At 43.5% G+C, this 18,924-nt stretch overlaps 1 protein-coding gene across 1 annotated transcript in view; it reads right to left on the reverse strand.

The window, feature by feature from the left end:
* Positions 1-11,619: 11,619 nt before the first annotated feature.
* The window catches only part of ZBTB25 (zinc finger and BTB domain containing 25), a 155,095-nt gene continuing 147,790 nt past the window's right edge, over positions 11,620-18,924 (reverse strand). Inside the window, exon 5 of the mRNA XM_077122691.1 lies at positions 11,620-11,718. Coding sequence (XP_076978806.1) covers positions 11,695-11,718 — 24 coding nt within the window. The 3' untranslated portion in view covers positions 11,620-11,694. The remainder of the gene's footprint in view (positions 11,719-18,924) is intronic.

Consider the following 18,924-nt stretch of genomic DNA (forward strand, 5'->3'; position numbering starts at 1 on the left):
CAGGTGGCTGAAGGATGCACTGACTGAGAAGTGGATTAGTGAATGACAGTGCATACATATGATTAAAGATTGTGCTGCTACAAAAGGGAACAAAGATGTGAAGCATGCAAAATTGTGAATGAACCTGTGGGGCATTTGGTGAAGCAAAATAAGCCAGAAACAAAAGAGTAATTATTGTATGGTCTCATTTAGAAAGTGCTTATAAGAAATCAGAGGCCTAGATTGTAATCTCTTGTAATAGTCACAATTTGTCCAAAGTGGTAATTATTATTTCTTGAATTTTAGATGGTGTTCTATGTATGTATAACCTGGTATTTAGAGATAAGAATGAAGGGTAATCAGGTTTTCTATATTTTAGAACAGCACCTACTCTTTCAGATCAAAGGAAGAAAGGTTTATTTTGTCCAGAACCTAAATTTTATGTAACACATAGTCTAACTCAACCTGTCTGTATAGGTTATGTAAAGAATTGAAACACAGGGATCCCAGAATAAAAATTAAATCCTGTAAAGCTTTAAAAGTAAACCAGAATATATTAAGCAGATAATCAAAATGTATTGGCAAAGTTCCTTGAGGGATGGGAGAAAAAACATAAAACTCTTAAAATTTACCACTGGGGAAACCCCTGATACTGTGTTAAACATCAGTGACACCCAAATCAATGGTCAAGCCCTTGATCTTGAGGCTTTCTCTTGTGAAGGCCATGAATGTAGCAGAAAAGGTAGCCTACCTACAGATGTGCCTAAGAGTCACCTCTGGAGGACATTTTTTGTGGCTCAGATGTGGCTTCACTCTCTAAGCCCAATTATGTAAGTGAAATCATTGCCTTCCCCCCTAAGTGGACATGAGATCCAGGGGTGAAAGTCAACTTGGCAATATGGGAGATGACTCCAAGGGATGAGCCCAGATTTGGCACCATGGGATCCACCATTCCTGACCAAAAGAAGGAAACTGAATGTAACAAATAAGGTATCTGTGGCTGAGAGGGCTCAAATAGAGTTGAGAGGCTGCTCTGATGGTTGTTCTTAGCAAACTTCCATTAGACATTGCTACCTATCATAACTTGCCAACCCCCAACCAAAACAACTCCAGCAAAGCCTAAAGAAAACCTTGTACAATATACAGATTACTGCAAGTGTTCCATGCACTAGGGTAACTTTCCAGAAAGCTGCAACCTCTAAGTTGCAGTGACAAGTTGCAGTGACAAACCTCCAAGCTGCAAGTGACAAATCTCTGCTTCCGGAGACTCCAGCATGAACCCTGGGCTCCCCTAAAACTTTAATCTCTCTCAAGGCCCCAGGAGGAAGGAGTTTCTGCCTTCAAATATGCCCCTGCTCCCGGGCCACACCCAGGGCCCCAGGCCTTCAGCAATGTCTCTGTGGTGGGGAGGAAGGAGAGGAGCAAGAGGAAGTCATCTGACTGGGGTCCTTGGGGTGAGAACTGAGGGTCCTGATAGCCTGACACCTGCAGTCTGGTCAGAGCTTAGTGAACTCACTGTTTTCACCTCCCCAACAACCCTCTAAGGCTTTCCCGGCTGAGAGGGCCTAGCACCCTCACCATAAGCACAGCCCCACAGCACCCCTTGATGGCCAAACTGCTCTTGGCACCACCAGGCCTAGGACCTCTGAGCACCTGAGCCCTTGATAGGCTGGTGGCCCTTCTGAGGTGGATACTAAAGGGCTGACCAGGGTTGAGGGCATGAGGATACAACCACAGGAAGCAACCTGGCTGACACAGGGTGGGGAGTCCATAAATCAGCAAGCAGCTCCCTCTTCTGATTTATATTTTATTTTATAAAATAAAACAAGGTTTGGCATTTTATTGGAACTGGGTCAAAAAGAGTGGACTTCTTCATATGGTGGATTAGTCAATGCCCCATTGTCTCTGGCCTAGAGGAACTGAGGCAGGCTGGAAGATCTGTTCTGAGTCTCTGAGATTTATCTCCACCTGTGCAGTGAGAGGAGCATGAGGAGGAGAGGAGTCCAGGCCATGGTGGACAACAGCCCTGTGGGCCCAAGCCCTGAGGCTGGAGCTCAGCTCATCCTGTGGACTGAAGAGGATGACTGTTGGGCTTGTCCCTTGGGAAAGCCCTGGGGGGAACAAGCTGCTGAGACAACATGAAGGTGTTTCTTCAGGGTACTCTGCCAGGCCAGAGAGTACACAGCTGCTGAGCTCCTGTCAGTGAGCTCAGAGCCCAGGAAATACAGGATAGTTCCAGAGTATTCCCTGCTGGTCACAGGGAAGAAAGTCACCATTGTTGAGAGGCCTGGGAGCCCAGCAGCTTATTTCTCCCTCCCAAGATTTCCCCCTCCATGCCTAAATGTCAATTGACTGATTCCTACCTTTCATAAATCTGACACCCCACACCTGATTCTAAACAACTACTCAGCTCCCAGGAAGTCTATTGGAGTTGCAAGCGTGTGCACAAACTACATGGCTTAACACCACCAAAAGAAGATTCTGGAAAAAGCTAATACACATTTTCCTTCAGGACAGTTATCAGATGAGGGGCTGCTGGGCTTGTTTGGAGGTCATGGGGGCCTGTTCAGGGAAACTGCCTGGAAGGGGTATTTTCATGATGGAAAATTGCTCAGTGGCTCCTTCAAATGCTGGCAATGCAGCTATTATTTAAAAAAAAAGATACAAAAACTTTGAGAATTTAGATAGAGATTTAATTTATTTTAGTGGTATGGGGCAAACTAACAGCTCCACTAGACTTAACATTTATAGGAAAATAGTGCAACCATGTTTCCTACTTTTATGAAGTCAGCCTTTATCTCCCTAAGCAAAAGTTGTATTTTGGGCATATTCAGGTTGAACCTTTCAAGTCAGGATTTTCTCCTAAGTGTCGCCTGATTTTCTCTTACTGTTAAAAGGTGCTTTCTGTTGGGACTTTCTTAAGGTTGTTTTAAGTGTTATAGGAATCTAAGTTTAAGTTTACTTTCACATTGCTTCTGGGAAGGTGAAGGCAGCTGTCATCCCCCACCCCACCCCCACAATCTTCTCTGACTTGATTCTCCAAATGGTTCCCACAGGCCCAGAATCACTAGGGCCTTTCAGCAGATATTCTAGGGCATGCTCTGACATTTGGTCCTTTCCCTTTATGGTATGTAGAGAGAACTTTCATTTAGCCTGGACCCCAAGGACCTAAATGTCAGGACTTTGTTCCTTCAACATCATCTGGTTTTACTGTGTGTGATGTCTGATTCTTGTCCTGAATGTGATAAGATGAGTGCTGACCCCTGCCCTGGCAGAAGGAGCAGACATGAACCAAATGTCCACAGTAAGAGGGGATGACACCATAGAGGAGCTTGTGGTACAGGGAGCACCTTATTTGGGAGCACCCAAGAAGGGGAAAGAGAATCTCAGCCTTGCAGAGGGTCAGGAGTCCTCCTGGGGGAGAAAGGACAGCAGACCTGGAGCTGGGCTCAGCGGGTGCTCCTGCCAGAGGAATAAAAAGGGCAATACAAAATGCTTGAGGAAAAGTGGGGAGTGGGTGGGAGGAGAGGGGTGTGGAGGGTGGCACAGGTGGCTGGAGTAAAGCTTGGGACATTGGTCAACATCATGATGGCAGCTGCCTCACCCTCTATGGATTTGGGCAGCTTTTGATATTCTTAGTAAAGGGAAGTGAATTGCCAGGCTCAGAAACACACCATTCATGGAGAGAGGACAGGGGATGGGGCTAAGATAGGATGTTCCACAAGCAGGGACAGCAGATGGTCTGAGGGAAAAGACAGATCCAAGGGACATGGAGGGTTTCACTCTCCAGTCCAGCTCCAGGACCAACTGGGCATGGAGTGCAATTGAAAGCAGGGGGTAACTGGGACTCTGGACATTGTAGAATAATAATTTGCTTGTGTTAGTGTCTTCATCTCTTTACTATACTAGAAACCAAGGGGAGGAATTAATTTGATGTGAATAACCTCTTGCTTTTTCAAAATCTTCCTCAATTTAACACAGGGTAGCTTTTAGGCTGATTGAGCTGTTTAACTTTTAAACAGGTACTTCTTTAATATGCAATTCCTACCATTGCCAAAACAAACCCTTTTTTCTGTTCTTTACATGATATATTTAATTCTTAAATTCTAACAAATACCATATTTCATCAAGTTTTATAAGGGGTGGCATTGTCTAATTTGCAATTTAAAGAGGTGTAAGCCTTTGTATCCTATAGACTTTACTAGTTGGTAAAACCTCCTCTGCAATTGAGATATAACCTTGTTAAAGCTGTTGGAATCCATTTAATCCTCACCACTAGAGGATGACAAATTACACCACTTTTAGCTCCCAGAAGTGGAGATATTTACAGTTTTTGCCTCCCATCCCCATCAATGCAACTGAATTTTAATTTTTAGTCTTTTGTGTTTTTGAACCCCATGGTGAGACCAAGCCTGGTACTGGGGTCTATGCTGTGGGCCTGTGGGGGTGGCAGGGTGTCCTCTCTGGGGGTTCTCTTGGCATCTCTGAGTCTGGAAGTGGCTCCACCTGCTGAGAGGACAGGAATCATCCTCATAGGCTGCTGTTTGGATCCCATAGGTCCTCAGGGCCATGTGGAATCAGCAGCCAGTTCCTCTCAGAGTCTGTATATTGCATGATTGTGTTTGCTTGTGGTATCTTTCTGAAATCTTTCTATTTATGTTATGGCAACCAGGGAGATAATACCTGAATGTGAAATTTTTCATAATAATCGAGTAAATGGAGTTTATCATTAACAATACAAGAATGATAGGTCATCTGCCATAGGGCCTGGGGTTTTCATCCCACTGGGGACAGCACAGCTATGCCACATCCCACAGTAATAGCCTCATCTACAGGCTGTGGTCCAGAGATAAGCCAAAAGCCCACATTGTCTGAGGCATCCCTGGATCCAGAGCAGCAGTTCAGGACCCTGGAGCCCTGGTGCTTATCTGAGGCTGACATGAATCTCAGAAAACACTAAAGAATCTCCTTGACTTCTGTTGGCATCAGAATATCCTGTATCCACCTGCACTGGTGTCACTGCTCAGGATGCACATGAGTCTCACAGAGGAACCTTGGGATGCAGAGGGGGCCATGGCTGAGTCACTACAGGCTAGGAGAGGGAACCTGCAGACACAGAGAAGCATAGGTGCTGGTGCAGGGAGGAAGGTGAAGCTACTAACAGTCTCAGTGCAAGTTGCTGATGCAGGCTGGAGGCTTCCATGGATATCTCCAGCCTGTCCTTGCCAGTGAGAGGAGCACACAGAAAGGCCAGGCCATGGTGAACACAGCCTCTGAGACCCCCAATGGACCTGGGCTGCTTTTATTCCCTCCCTACTGGCCCCAGGAAATGAGGGGAGTTCATGCAAATTGGGCCCCACCATTATCCATTTTCCTAAGATTAATGTCTTGTGGTTAGATGATGCTTATGGGCAGGGCTATAGTTTTGGTACTATGGAGGGGCCCCAGTAGGAAGTGTCTGATGGAACAGCACCTAGGCCTGTGAGCAGGAGGTGCAGACATGTCTAGAGAGGTAAATGCTTTTGTCAGGGAAAGAAGAGAAGATCAAGTTCTATGTGACTCAAGATTCCCTTTAAGTAAACTCTGTCATAGAACTTAGGGAGATTGATGAAGAGCCCTCAGGGCTATTTCTTCTCAGGTTTTACTTTGAGATCTTTGTCCCCAAGCTGAGTCTTATCACCTGAACAGACTTCTCTAAGAACAGACTTACTCCATTGATAAACTTTCTGGATCCTTGTTGTCCACCAGTCCTTGTTTGGACCAGATGTGTGCCAGTAAACAAAGGCCCCACAAAAGAAAAGAGATGACCTAATTCAGAAGGAATGAGGTGAGGGAGCCAGATACAGGAGCTCATGGGGTCACAGAGTGCATCATAGATGCCAGAAAGTCCCACATCAGGGAAGACACCATTGGCTCAACTCCCCTGGAGCCAGTTGAATGGTTGACAAGCTGTCTGGCCCAGCAACCTAACTCACAAATCTCACACACCACCTTCTTCTGGCCATAAGACAAACATCCTCTGGACATGGAGAAGCAAATAAAATAAATAAAAGTGTTCTTCCTTTTACCCAAATTATTTCTTGGTGTCACTACTAAGACTGTAGAGCAAGAAGAGTCAACCATAGTTCCTGCATTTGAACAGGGATGCTCTCACACAGTAATGTGCCTCTTGATTGAAAACTATATTTATACTTACTACCACTATTATGAAAATTACAATGTTTTTCCACTGTATCCCTGCAGCTCTAACTTTGCTGGGTTTTGTCAGAAACTCATTATAGTGAGTGAGAGGACAACTAAAGGATGCCATAGGGGTATGTACACACAGAAATAACTGTGTGCTTCTTGTAGGGAGTGGGGTGGGCAAGGTTCAGGGTAAAAATCTTGAACATAAATGTGAAGAAAAAGTTGGATCTTCAGGAAGAGACAAATGATTTCTGCTGCAGAGAATGGGAAATATATTTTCATTCAGAGGTCAGGGTATGTACCAAGACCAGGAAACGAGGTGGTTGTGTTAGTGGTGACACTGGTGAATGGTCACTTGCAGTCAGAGAGCTGTGCCATATGACTACGTTTATCTAGCTACTTCCATTGTGTGAGTAAAGAAAAGTCTGGAACATGAACATTCCCTTAGTTGCACCTTGCATTTTTCCTCAAATATTTTGGAAAAAGGAATGGACATGAAAACTTCTGGCCTCATATTAATACCTGGGTGTGGACACTTCTTTATATAGCCTCAGATACACACAGAATGATGTTGCCTATAAGTATTTTTAAACTCTGCAGGCATTTTAACTCATACTATTGTATTTAATAGGCCTGAATAGTATACAGTACTTTGTGCAGAACAGAACACTAGACTTTCATAGTCCAAATAAAAGGTGCATGGATTTCTGCATCTGATGTGGTGGAGGAGCTGCTGATTGTCTCTTCTCCCTGAGTTTCTGGAGCCCTGGGTGACCTGAAGCTGCAGCTCCACTCTGAGCAGTAACAATCAGCCATGTTCTCAGCCTGGAGCTCAGAGAGGTTCAGAGAGGCTGAGCTGCTAGACCTGGAGCCAGGAAACAGACCCAGCAATCCCAAGGTAGGTTGTGGTTTCTGTGGGTCAAGGGCTTGTGGGCATGGTCCTGGTATGGCAGCAGACCAGATGCTCCTTCAGTGCATTGTTGCCATATACAGAGCAGATGTCTGTGGCATCTGTCTCAGGACCTTTACACATGAACCAGCCCCACCTGGGCCCCAGGCCTGGGGCTCACATCTTGGAAGTGTGTGGAGAAAGAGGGAGTGAGGGGCAGTGGCTGGGTGACAATCTCCCACCCCTCAATCCTTAGAAGGAGTTGTTCCTTCCCTGTGTAGTGACACAGAAGATTGAGTGGGAGAGGGTCAACTTCACGGCAGAGTCTCTGACTCTGCTATGATGCTCTGTTTGGATACTGAGTTCCCCTCATTCTCTTTACATCCCTTACAAAACAATCCTTGGAGAAGGAGATTCTGCATTTAAATAAGGTCTTTCTCTCTGTCTGTCCTTAGACAATTTCAGTGCTTAGTTCTACCAGGTCAGCAGGAGAAAGAGGAAGAAGAGATGTACTGACCAAGGCCCAATGGGAGAGGAAAGCCTGCCTCTGAGAGCCCTTGTGTCCTGCAGATCAGAGCTGTGAACCTGTCTCAACTACATGTCCATGAGGTTTGCTCAGCTCCCATGGAGACAGGAGTGGTTTCCCTGAAAATGGGGACATTTCAGGATTGGCCAAAGTGCCACATGATGAGTGCCACAAGGTTTACCTGGAGTCTCTGACATGAACAATCCCTCCTCTCTGGAGGTCCCAGTTCACCTTGGTCCACTCTCTTTGGCTGCAGCTTATCAGGACATAGTGGGACTGTGGGAGCTCCAGATTCCAGATAGAGGGACTGTTCTCCAGGAGAGGTGATTGCAACTCAGGTAATGATGAAGGAGCTCACCTCTCAGTTGCAATAGCTCACCAACCCCAAGGCTGTGGAATGAGGTAGAATGTTGTGAGTCTCCCAAAAGAAGAAAAATTTGTTTCTTTTAATCCTTTCAAGTCTCGTGATAAAAAGTATTGAACTGTTTTTTACTGTTTATGTTTTTATAACAGGTCTCAGCAGTTATTTCAAATCCTTCATTAATCTTTTATTATATCTCATTTTTGTGGGGTCACAAAGGGACCTGAAAGTAGAGGATTTTTGCATCTCACTTCCCCCTGGTCTGGTCCCTGTGTGTTCACTGGAACTGTCCTCTCATCCTCTCATATCTAGCAGTAATCATCATCCTCATCCTCAGGCTGGAGCCCAGGGAGAAGCAAATGTGCTGTATTAGTGAATGCCTCTTTTGTTCCAGAGAAGTGACTAGAAAACCCCAATCTGGACTGCTTGTTTATATCTGAGAAATAAAAGATGAACCTGAGAGAGCTCCCCAGCTTCCACTGATACCAATGTATGCTTTTTCCTGAAACATTGATACCACTTCTCAGAGTGCAGGTGAGTCTGCTGGGAGTCCCTGGGATTCAGAGAGGGAGGATGGTCCACTCAGCACAGGCTAGGAGATGGAAGCCACAGTCAGACACTCATGAGTGATGGGCAGAAACCAGGTTAAGTTACTGAGATCTGAGCCAGTTGCTGAGACCTGTCCCTAACTGCACAGTGGGAGAGGTACAGAAGGAAGTGAAGAGTCCAGTCCTTTCAGGACACAGCCCCTGAGGCCCTAGGTCTAGATTTCCACTGCTCCAGGCTCTTATTCCCTTTCCACTGGCTTGAGAGGGAGGAGAAAAACATGCAAACATGCTCCCTCCCAATTATGTCCCATCTCCTTCCTGAGCTGGGGCCAGTGGACAGAGGTATTTAAGAAACAGGAATCCTCTAAGGTTGCTCAAACGGGGGGGTCTGCTTGCAAGTAGCTGCTGGTGGCACCATCCATAAGGCTGAGATTAGTTCCCCATCAGGAAGCTCAGGCCCAATCAGACTTGAAGTCAGTGGACTACTCACCCATCTGTGAACTCAACCTACTGGGAGTCTCTTGCACTGCAGCATGGTGCTTCTGCTGGTCATATGGAAAACTTCAGTCTCCACAACACCTGGATCTTTCTGCCTTTTTAACATTTCACTATCATTCTACACATGCTGATGGAGACATTGATGTGCCAAGCACTGGGCTCAGATTCAATATTTCTAATGTTAACTTACTCACTGAGTTTCAGATAGTATTATGAAGGAAAAACCAATAAGAAATGAATAATACAGTGAGCATGGTAAGTGCTGGGGACAAGTGTGCTTGGGAAGCATAGAGGGGACATCTTTCATTTTGTCCCTTGTGGGGTAACTGGGTGTGGAGCCACTGGGGGAGAGAGAGATGATGTGCCTATTTTGAAGAGAAAGAATGTAACAAGTTATAAACTTATGAGAGTGATAGCAGATTCCCAGAATGACAACGTGTGGATGTGATGTGGCCTACAGGAGGTTTGGAGGGAGGGTAGGTCTGAAGATACACAAGAGACAGAGAAGAAATTTTGACAGGAAATCAGGAGAGGAAGATAGATTTTGAATTGCTTGAATAACCCACCCTGGACCCTATATATATATATATAGGTCTATCTCTGGGTTATTTATTAAATTTCCTTGTTTTTACTCTCTATGTACCATATAATACTATTTAAAATTAATTTTGCTTTAGAATAACTGTCAATATCTAATATTTTATGCCCCAGTTATTTCTCTTTCATTTGCAAAAGGACCTAGGTTATTTCAAGATTTGGTAATTCCCATATAGCTATTTAAAGTTGTAAGATCTCCCCATGCATAGGCTGGCATATATTAAAATTCACTAATTGAACTAAAACACTAAATTACATTTTCATTATTAAGCCATTGTATCCTTCCATACTGGTTTTTGTTTGATAAAGTCTTCTTTTATGACTTTGCTAGAATTTTTAATTCTGTAAAGGTGTTGGGTGTTTGCTAATGGGGGCACTGTGTACTTGCAGGGAGAAAGGGCTGTGGTCACATCTCCATCATGGCCTTGTACCCAATGGAGAGGCCTCTGTTGAGGCATCTGAAGCCACCACTGGCCTGTGTTGCCCCCAGTGATGACAGAGTGACATGCTCAGGACAGAGACTATTGAAGGTCTGGAGCCCTGGGTGGGCCCTGGGTGAGCACAGCACTGGCAGAGTTCACAAGACTTTTGTATGTGTTGATCCTGGCATGGATGGGGAGACCACGTTCTGCCCATCCCATTGCCCCTGAGATTGATTATGCTTCTGACCGACACTGTCCATCCTGTGTGGAGAGGAGCAGCTAGGGGTGTGATTCCAGCTACAGTCTATTTTCAAGTTCCTTAACTCGAGATCAGTGGTCCCTAAAAGTGGCACAAACTCCTGGTTTCTCATAACCTGATAAAATGAATGTAACAAATAGAATAATGCACAGTATCATTATCACTAGGGGGATGCAGATCAAAATGAGAAGATGCCATTTCACCCCCACTAGGATAACCATAATCAGAAAGGCAGGTTAGAACAAGTCCTGGTGAGGATGTGGACATGTTGGAGCCCTCTGGTACTGCTGTGGGGTATGGAAAATGATCCAGCAATTGTGGAAAATAGTCTACCAGTTTCTGGAAATGTTAAATTTATAATCAGCAGATCACAAGCAATAGCACTGGTAGTTCTCTATTCAGGAGAAAACAACACATACAAAAATATAGAAACTTGTACATAAATAATTTGGTGACCTTGTACACAATAGCCAAAATAAAAGCATGCAAAATCTTCAACAGCTTTTGAACTGATAATCAAAATGTAGCCTAGTCACACAATAAGGTATTACAAAAGTGGTTAACATGAGAAATATTATGTTGTATATATGATACTGTAATAAAAACAATCCTAATGTAGTACTGACCCATGCTATGATACACATGAACCTCAGAAACATAATGTGAGAAAATTAATTAAATGAAGCCAATCTCAAAGGAAAACATTGTACGAGTCCATTTAAAAGAAATGTCAAGGGTAGACAACTATATAAAGGCATAAAATAAAATATTGCCCCCCTAGAAATAAGAGTGGGGGACTGGGACGAGAGCAAATAGGGAAGGAGTATCTTTGGGGAAATCAAAATATTCTAAAATTGCAATATGATGATGACTAGACACCTCCATAACTATAGTAAAATGCATTGAACTGCACACTCTACATGGTGAATGTTATGGTAGTCCATTGTATCTCAATAAAATTGTTTTTAAAATGGTAAGGAACAATTATTAGGGGATTTTGGAGTTGTCTGTGCTCTGACTGGGGTGCTGACACTTAGGGATGCCACAGTCACTCTCCACTGGTGTTTATCACAGGTGTCAGAGGAGCACCAGTCTCACAGGCACAGGAGCAGATTTTTTCTGACTTCCCCATGGGTCTGGAGCACTGGGAGTTGAGGCTCTTGTCATAGGACTGGCAGTGATAAACAGCCTCATCCTCAGGCTGGAGTTCTGATATACTCAAGGAGCCTGAGTTTTCAGACTTGGAGCCAGAGAGCAATCAGAAACCCCTGAGGATCAATTGCTGGTGCCATAGATGAGGAGTCTGGGGACTTTCTTGGGAGCTGTTGGTACCACTACACAGAGTTACTATACCCAATGTTGGTGCTGCTCCCAGAGCAGGAGAGGGTGACCTTCTGGCCCAGAGTCCCAGGCCCTGATGGTGTCTGTATCAGCACAGCCTGGGCCCAGGATCCTGGAAGTGGAGGAGAGAGTGAGGTGGTGACTCTGGGTTCTACAGACAAGAGGAGAAAGCAGAGACCCTTGTGAAATCCCAACACCCTTTGCCTTGGCCCCACTTCCAATCATCCATGCAGTGAGCAAGGAGGGTGAGGAGGAGAGGGGACAAGGACCATGGTGGTGAAAATCCTGAGTCATGCCTTCTGTGACCCAATAGATGAGGTGGAACGTCTTCAAAATCTCTCACAGCCCCTTTTTATACTCTAAGAAAAGGAGGGGGTCTATCAATTCCAATGAGATCCCCAAGCATTCTCATCCCTACATTTGGCCCAGGGTTAGGCCACTCTGGGGGCAGAAAGAATGAACGGGGAGATGGGTGGGGCTCTGTGGGTCCCAAGGTGGGGAGGTTTCAGCTGACAATGAAAGAGACCATCCAGAGGGCTCAAAGTAGTGCAGGTGGCTACTCCCATCTCTGGTCACCATCAGTGCCTCAAGAACATGCCCTGTGTGTCCTCTGGTGTCAGAAACTTATAGGGTTGTGAATGACAAAATAACCTGAGCCTATCTATGGCAGCTCATGCCTTCCTATTACTCTCCACATTGACACCCCACCTTAGGGCTGTGCCAGGCATCTCTTTATGGACCTTCCCATTCCACTAGGCTCTCTTCTTGGACCTCTAAAGATTGACTCTGCACCATAGTCCCTTTGGATATTCCCCAGTCACAATGGAGTTGGTCTCTTTTACATAAATACTGAGATGGGAAGGCAGAGACATGGTAAAAGGGAACCAGGGAAACAGGAAACTGAGTGGATAAATGGCATGATTAGTAGATTATACCAGCCTGGTGGAGATGAAGAGAAATTAAATATCGACAAAGATGCATGAGCTGAACTAGGATATTCATGAGATGGAGGCTCCCAGGATGCAAGCAATTGGAATTCAGAAAGGAGAAGGAGCTTGACACAGCCAGTGATGTAAGAATCAAGGGCAGATGTCCAACAGGTTATCAGGTCAAGGAATTCCCCTGACTGAGTGTGATCTAAAGATGTCACTAGGTCCTCGAAAGGAAGACAGGCTAAGGTGACATGTCAGAAGAGTGAGGCATGAATGTTGCCTGAAAAAATAAGAGGGAGGATAAATTCCACATTAGGAAAGCCTGGATGCTGAGAGCCCAAATATCACTTCTTGTTTGGGACATCAGATATGTGGCTCAGCATCTCTTACTGTCTGCTCTCCTCTAAAATGCAGGTTAACCATCCCCAAAATACATTGCATATGACATGGTCTCAGTAAAAGTCTTAACCCTGTCCTGTCTCTCTCAATCTAAAAAGATGGCATTTACTAAAAGTCAAAGAATATTTACATCAATGTCCATAAATGAGACTCCCACAAATATCCAATGTGATACTCCTATTGTTCTGTTGGCTGTCATGGTTTTGCTAGAATCAGAGAATGAGTTTCAACTTCAAACCTTGTATTTTAGTCTTAGGAAATGATTCTTGCATATTTGGCAGAACTCTCTCAGGATGTCTTCTTGCTTGGTTATTTGTTTGGAGGAAAGATATTTGTTAATTGTTCATGCAACATAGATATTGCTTTGGTAACACAGATAATCAAACACTATGGAGGGCAGAGTCAGCAAAGTGTGGCCCAGGATCCTCTAACTAGTGAGCTCAAAGAGCAGAAAGAATGGCATGACTGACCAACTCTGCCCAGATGCCAAAAGTAAAAGGAAGTGCAAATATCCTAAGATCCTTTCAATTTCCCCTAGTGGAAAATCCTGGTTGAGTGACTGAGAGGGATGGACCCTGGATCATGGTTGAGACATCACCAGAGCTCTGCTTACTTCCAACTTATGGTTGGAGCTGAGACCTCCCCCCTACTTCTGTATGTAATTAATTTTCTCCCAGACAGTCTCCAAGAATCAAGTTTCATGCATATTCTTTCCTGCTGTGGGAGTGCCAATGTGTTCTGGGGCATCAGGCTTGGGCAGGGACTCCAAAAGGAAAAGGAAATATGAAGCAAGGGTGTTTGACAGAACCAAATTCTTATTTTTTCTCCTGGGGGACCACAGTTGCACTACTTATCCAAGCATGTGAGAACCAGTAGAGATTTTCTCAGTTTTCCTGAATTAGGACTCTGTGCTCTCAAGACAGTCCCAAGTATGCCCCCTGGATCCTCAGAACCTGGGTCCTCCTGCTCCTTTAATAGCACCCATACTCCTGGAAGGATGTCATGACATTTGCACATGTGTCTGCCTAAAGGTGCCACCCATGGCAGTAGAATGGGTAATTCCTCTCCAAGGGACTTGTTATAGAGACACAGGAGCCACTTTATCAAACTCCCCATTCCCAAAGCTGAACAATATGAACAAAATATAACTCAACAAAAGTAGCTTCAGATATAACACAAATTATACAACAAAATACTCATAAGCCCATTCTAGCATAAATAAGTGGGATAATAGATAAATATCCTGTCTAGAAGAATAGATCATTTGTTCATAAGATATTCAACTTGGGGATGAAGTTCTGTCCTAAAGACAACTGGACTAGTGATGCTGTGTTGCCAAAACCTGGCCAAGAACTAAGGGACACTGATGTGGAGGCAAACATCCTCTGACATTTGGGATATCAGTACACCTAGAGGCAGTTTGTCCTTTTCACCCATGTATTTCTTGAAGTCGCTATTCAATCCTGTAGCACAAGAAGTGGCATTCATAGGTCCTGCATTGGAAGAGTGATACTTTCACACGGGGATTTTTATTCTTATGGTAACTATCATTTTAATCAAAGTGTCAATGTATCCCAGAGGTCCCATTCTTACCAGTTGTTACCAGACACTGATGATGGTAAGTGAGAGGACAATTAAATGATGCATAGGAACACAAAGAGAAAAATAACCCTGTGTGCTTGTTGGGGAGAGGAGTGGTCAGGGTTCAAGTTAAACAAGACTCTCCCAAATGTGATGTGCATGTTTGAATCTTCAGGAGGAGTCAGGGGATCTCTGTGGCAGAGAAGGAAAGGTTTTTCAGCCAGAGGTCAAGGCATGTGCCAAGGCCAAAAATATGATGATGGGTAGCTGGTGAGATTGGGGAGCAGTCTATACTGATCTGAGAGGTGTGCCATCTGAGTATGGAAATCCAATTCCTCCAGTTGGATTTGTGAAGAAAAACCTGGGATATGAATATTACCTTCAATAAACCTTGTACTTTTCATCAAATATTTTGGAAGGGGGAGTGGACATGAAATATTCCTGTCCCCACTATTAACACCTGGGTGTGTATTCCACTTTCTATAGTCTCAGATACATGCAGAAGGATAGTGCCTGTAGGCTTTCATTAGTCCTGCAGGTCCAGGAATTTTAACTCATACTATTATATTTGATAGGCCTGAATACTGCAATGTATTGCCATATGGAATGGAGTACTTGACTTTTCTGAGTGCAGTTCAATGTTGCACCATGAGTTTTCTGTGTGAGCCTGATGCTGCTGCTCTACTCTGGACCTGCTCCAATCTAAAGATGCCCCCTTATCACTTATTATGTGTCAAGCATTTTCCCGCTTATATACTATCTCTTTCCTAGCCATCTCTCTCCTATCCTACTGTTCTGCAAATCCCAGATTAGAACCCCTCCTATTGAGAGGCTTCTTTCCTGCAACTTCCCACCCACCCTCAGCAACACACCCACCAAGACCCTTTCTCCCTACCCCTGCTCCTGCTTCACTCCTGAGTTTTCCTCTGAAAGCTGCTGTTCAGTGGCTGGAACCAGCAAGGACAGAAGCATAAAGACACAGGTGGTGGAGGCTTGTTTTGTTTTGTTTGTTTGTTTAATTAATTAGAGGTTTATAGAAATTTTCAGATGAAAATCTACTTTTCCACATCAACCCCAGAGGAAATTCCCACTAGGGCAACCCCATAGCACCCCTTCTGGAAGCATGAGCACATACTGAGATCCAGGGGCAGGAGCAGCAGGGAGCCTGTGGTTGAAGTTCTGGGAAACAAGGGGTCTGTGTGAGCTCAAGTTATTAACCAATTATGGCTAAATTAACAAGGCTCAAGCTTTAAACTCCCCTCCCAGCTAATTTTACAGGGGAATGGTATTAGGCTTTGCTAGGTGGGTCCTCATTTATCATAAGCTAATGAATGAGGCTGACACCGCAGGTCACCTAACCACTATGCATACCTACTTCCAAATACAATCTGATACATGTTGCTGGTTGTCCAAAATCTGTAGGGCAGGCTGTGAGACTGTTAGCTCCAATGAAAGGTCTGTAGGAATTCCTTAGGAGAGGCACACTGGCTGAAGAAACAGTGAAATAGTCTTTATTCTTCCTTAAAAGCCTTCAATTGATTGAATTATCTCATTGAAGGAGACATGTCTTAGTTGATTGCAGATGTAATCAGCCTCAGATGCAATCAACTGATTGATGATTTAATAACCAGCTTTCTGGTTTATCAATGAGCCATGAAATATGCTTACACAATTGTCAGGCCAGTGTCTGCCTCATGAGCACTGGGCATAATCACTTGACCAAGTTGTCACCAGAACCCAACCAGCATACTTCCTCTTTCATTCTGTAAACTCTGTTTCACAAACAATGTGGCAGGCATCTCCCCAACCTTCCCAAACTGCCACCTTATCCTAGTTTCAATGCTCAGGGAGTAGATCTGTGGTCAAAGGGACACCTGGGGTTATTGTTAACTCTGGTTATCTCCCAGGGGTGGAAGCATGAGCTTTGACCTCTCTTGAGGAGCAGTGAACAAGGGCCTGGTGACCATTCAGTTCACACAACTTGGGTTTGCTCTGGATCTTTTTTTTTGCCTCAAGTTAAATAAAGAGCAAGTTTAAGGAAGGAATTATTTTAATACTTTAGTTCAGGGATATTTAAATAGAAAATACAGACACAACAGCAAAGCATGAGTGTTTCAGATTTTCCTCCCAGATCTGAGCCTGCCAAGCACAAATGTGAGGCTCTGGGGGGATGAGGCAGGGGCAAGGAATCCAGGAGCTTTTACAGGCTGGGAAGTACTGAGCAGTTCTGACCTGAGGTTGTGTCTCTTAGCACTGCTTGTGGGTGGTGACTGCAGAGCTTATGATGAGGTTCCAGGTCAGCTCCGTGTTCCCAAGGCTTGTGGGCTTGTGTGTGTCTGTGTGTGGTTGCAGGGTGAATGTTCTGGTTTGAGAATTGGAGATCCTTTTTTCTTTTATCCTAGTATAGTCTGGGCCACTCTCATTGTCCCATCAGCCAGGTCAGGGCCATTTATGAGTAGAAGAGTAACAAAGATGCTCCTTGAAAGAAACTTTGAAATTTTAAGCACTTTTGAAGAATTTCAACTTAAGTATGAAATAGGAAAGGGTTTAACTTATGTCATTTAAAATATGGGTTATGCTTCCTAGGTATTATTATATCTTTATTATATATTTTCAAAACTTTTATTTGCATTGGACTTCATGGTATATTGCATTATTCAATTATTGCAAATTTTATATTGCATAGAGTGAAATATTTCAGTTTAGGAGTTTTTCCAAGGTAAAGAGGACTGTGCCATATGAATAAAAATAGTTTCAGAGAAAATTAACTTGTAAATTATAATACAGAATATAAACATAAAATCCTTCAAAATATATGAGTAAGTGATTATCATAATTAGTGAGAAGTGCCAGAAAGATGCATAAATTTTGACTATGCATTACAAAATGAGAACAAGGAATCATAATTATTTTGCCCAATTAACTGTCATTCTTTCCCCATCTCTCAAAATAGCCCAGAGGCACAAGGAAATAGACAAAACACTGGAAGTCTGTATGTTGTCAATATATCACAATGACTACATCTAAACAGGCTAATTATGGTGGCTTTTATTTCAAACAACCTTTACATTTATCATTTATTATTTTATTTTATTAAACACAGCCTTCTATTTGCATGTATTTAATTTAAAAGGGAAGACTGGAAGAGCCCAAAAGTGTAGTTGAGCAAGAGAGGAAATTCTGCCCTGTGCTCTGCTTTCTGATCCCACACCACTGATCTCCTTTCCTACACCAGGTGCTGGGGCCCCCTGTCTTGGTGCTGGCCCCTCCCTGTGCTGGAGGAGCCCTCACTCCCTACTCACCTGTCCAGGTGAACTTTTTCTGGATGTCTCCAGTAATGGAGAGTTGCTTTCTCACATCTTTGCTCTCTGTATTAGTAATGAGCCAATTGGTTTGCTTTACATCTAGTGTCTTCAAGTTGATCTCCTTGTTGGAAGTGATTTCTCTCATGTGATTTTTATTTATACCCTACCATACCAACCAAGTATAGGGGGTCACATAAAGTGGGCCTTCTATAAATGTTTGCAGCCTAAATGGATTAATGGATAGATAGAAATTTGGGCCAGATACATGTAGTGGCAAAACAAGAATTTTAGATAGCCTAAATAGCTTCCCTTTATATTTGGTGATTAAATAATTTAAGGATATGAGTTCCATAGGAGATAAGAAACCAGAATCAGAAAGCTTAAGAAAATTTAAAAAAGAAATCAAATAATTTCCAAGGCACCTAAGATTAAAAATTACAGGTCTCAATATTGAAGAGTTGCATCACTGTGTCCCTCCTTATTCATATTCCCTGCTTTAGTTATATGCACAGAATGCTTACAATTCTAATACACTATACAATTTTGGTTTCTGGTATATCTGTCCCATTAGAATGCATTCTTTATGATGGTAAAGATATGTCTCTCCCCTCAGCCTCTACAATTTCCCTTAACACATATTGGTATCAAATCAATACTGTTGAGCTATACCAATGAATAAAGATGGTACAAGTAATGTGTGAAATAAGGATAAACAATGAACTTAGAGATTTATTATATCAGACTGAAAGGGCTGAAAATGAAATGGAAGGAAGGAAGGAAGAACGGAAGGGAGGAAAGAGGGAGGAAGGAAGGAAATATCTTAACATATACTTTTGAGTTCTATCTATCTTGCCAGAAATTGTCAATATTTCTTCCAGTACAAATTCCATTATGTGGATGTACCACAAGTTGCTTATTCATTAACAATAATGAAAGGAATCAAACTTTAAGTTTAGTTTTCACGAAGGTGATGAAGTCAGGGAAAGAGGAGGGCCTCTGCACAAGCTTAGAAGTGGCACCAAATCCTTAATGATCAGGATCATTAAAAATGTAAAACATGATCAAGAGGGGAACCTTCAGTGGGAAGTTCAAATTACTTAG

The sequence above is a fragment of the Tamandua tetradactyla genome, chromosome 12 (genome assembly GCF_023851605.1).
Source record: "Tamandua tetradactyla isolate mTamTet1 chromosome 12, mTamTet1.pri, whole genome shotgun sequence".
NCBI classification, from domain to species: Eukaryota; Metazoa; Chordata; class Mammalia; order Pilosa; family Myrmecophagidae; genus Tamandua; species Tamandua tetradactyla.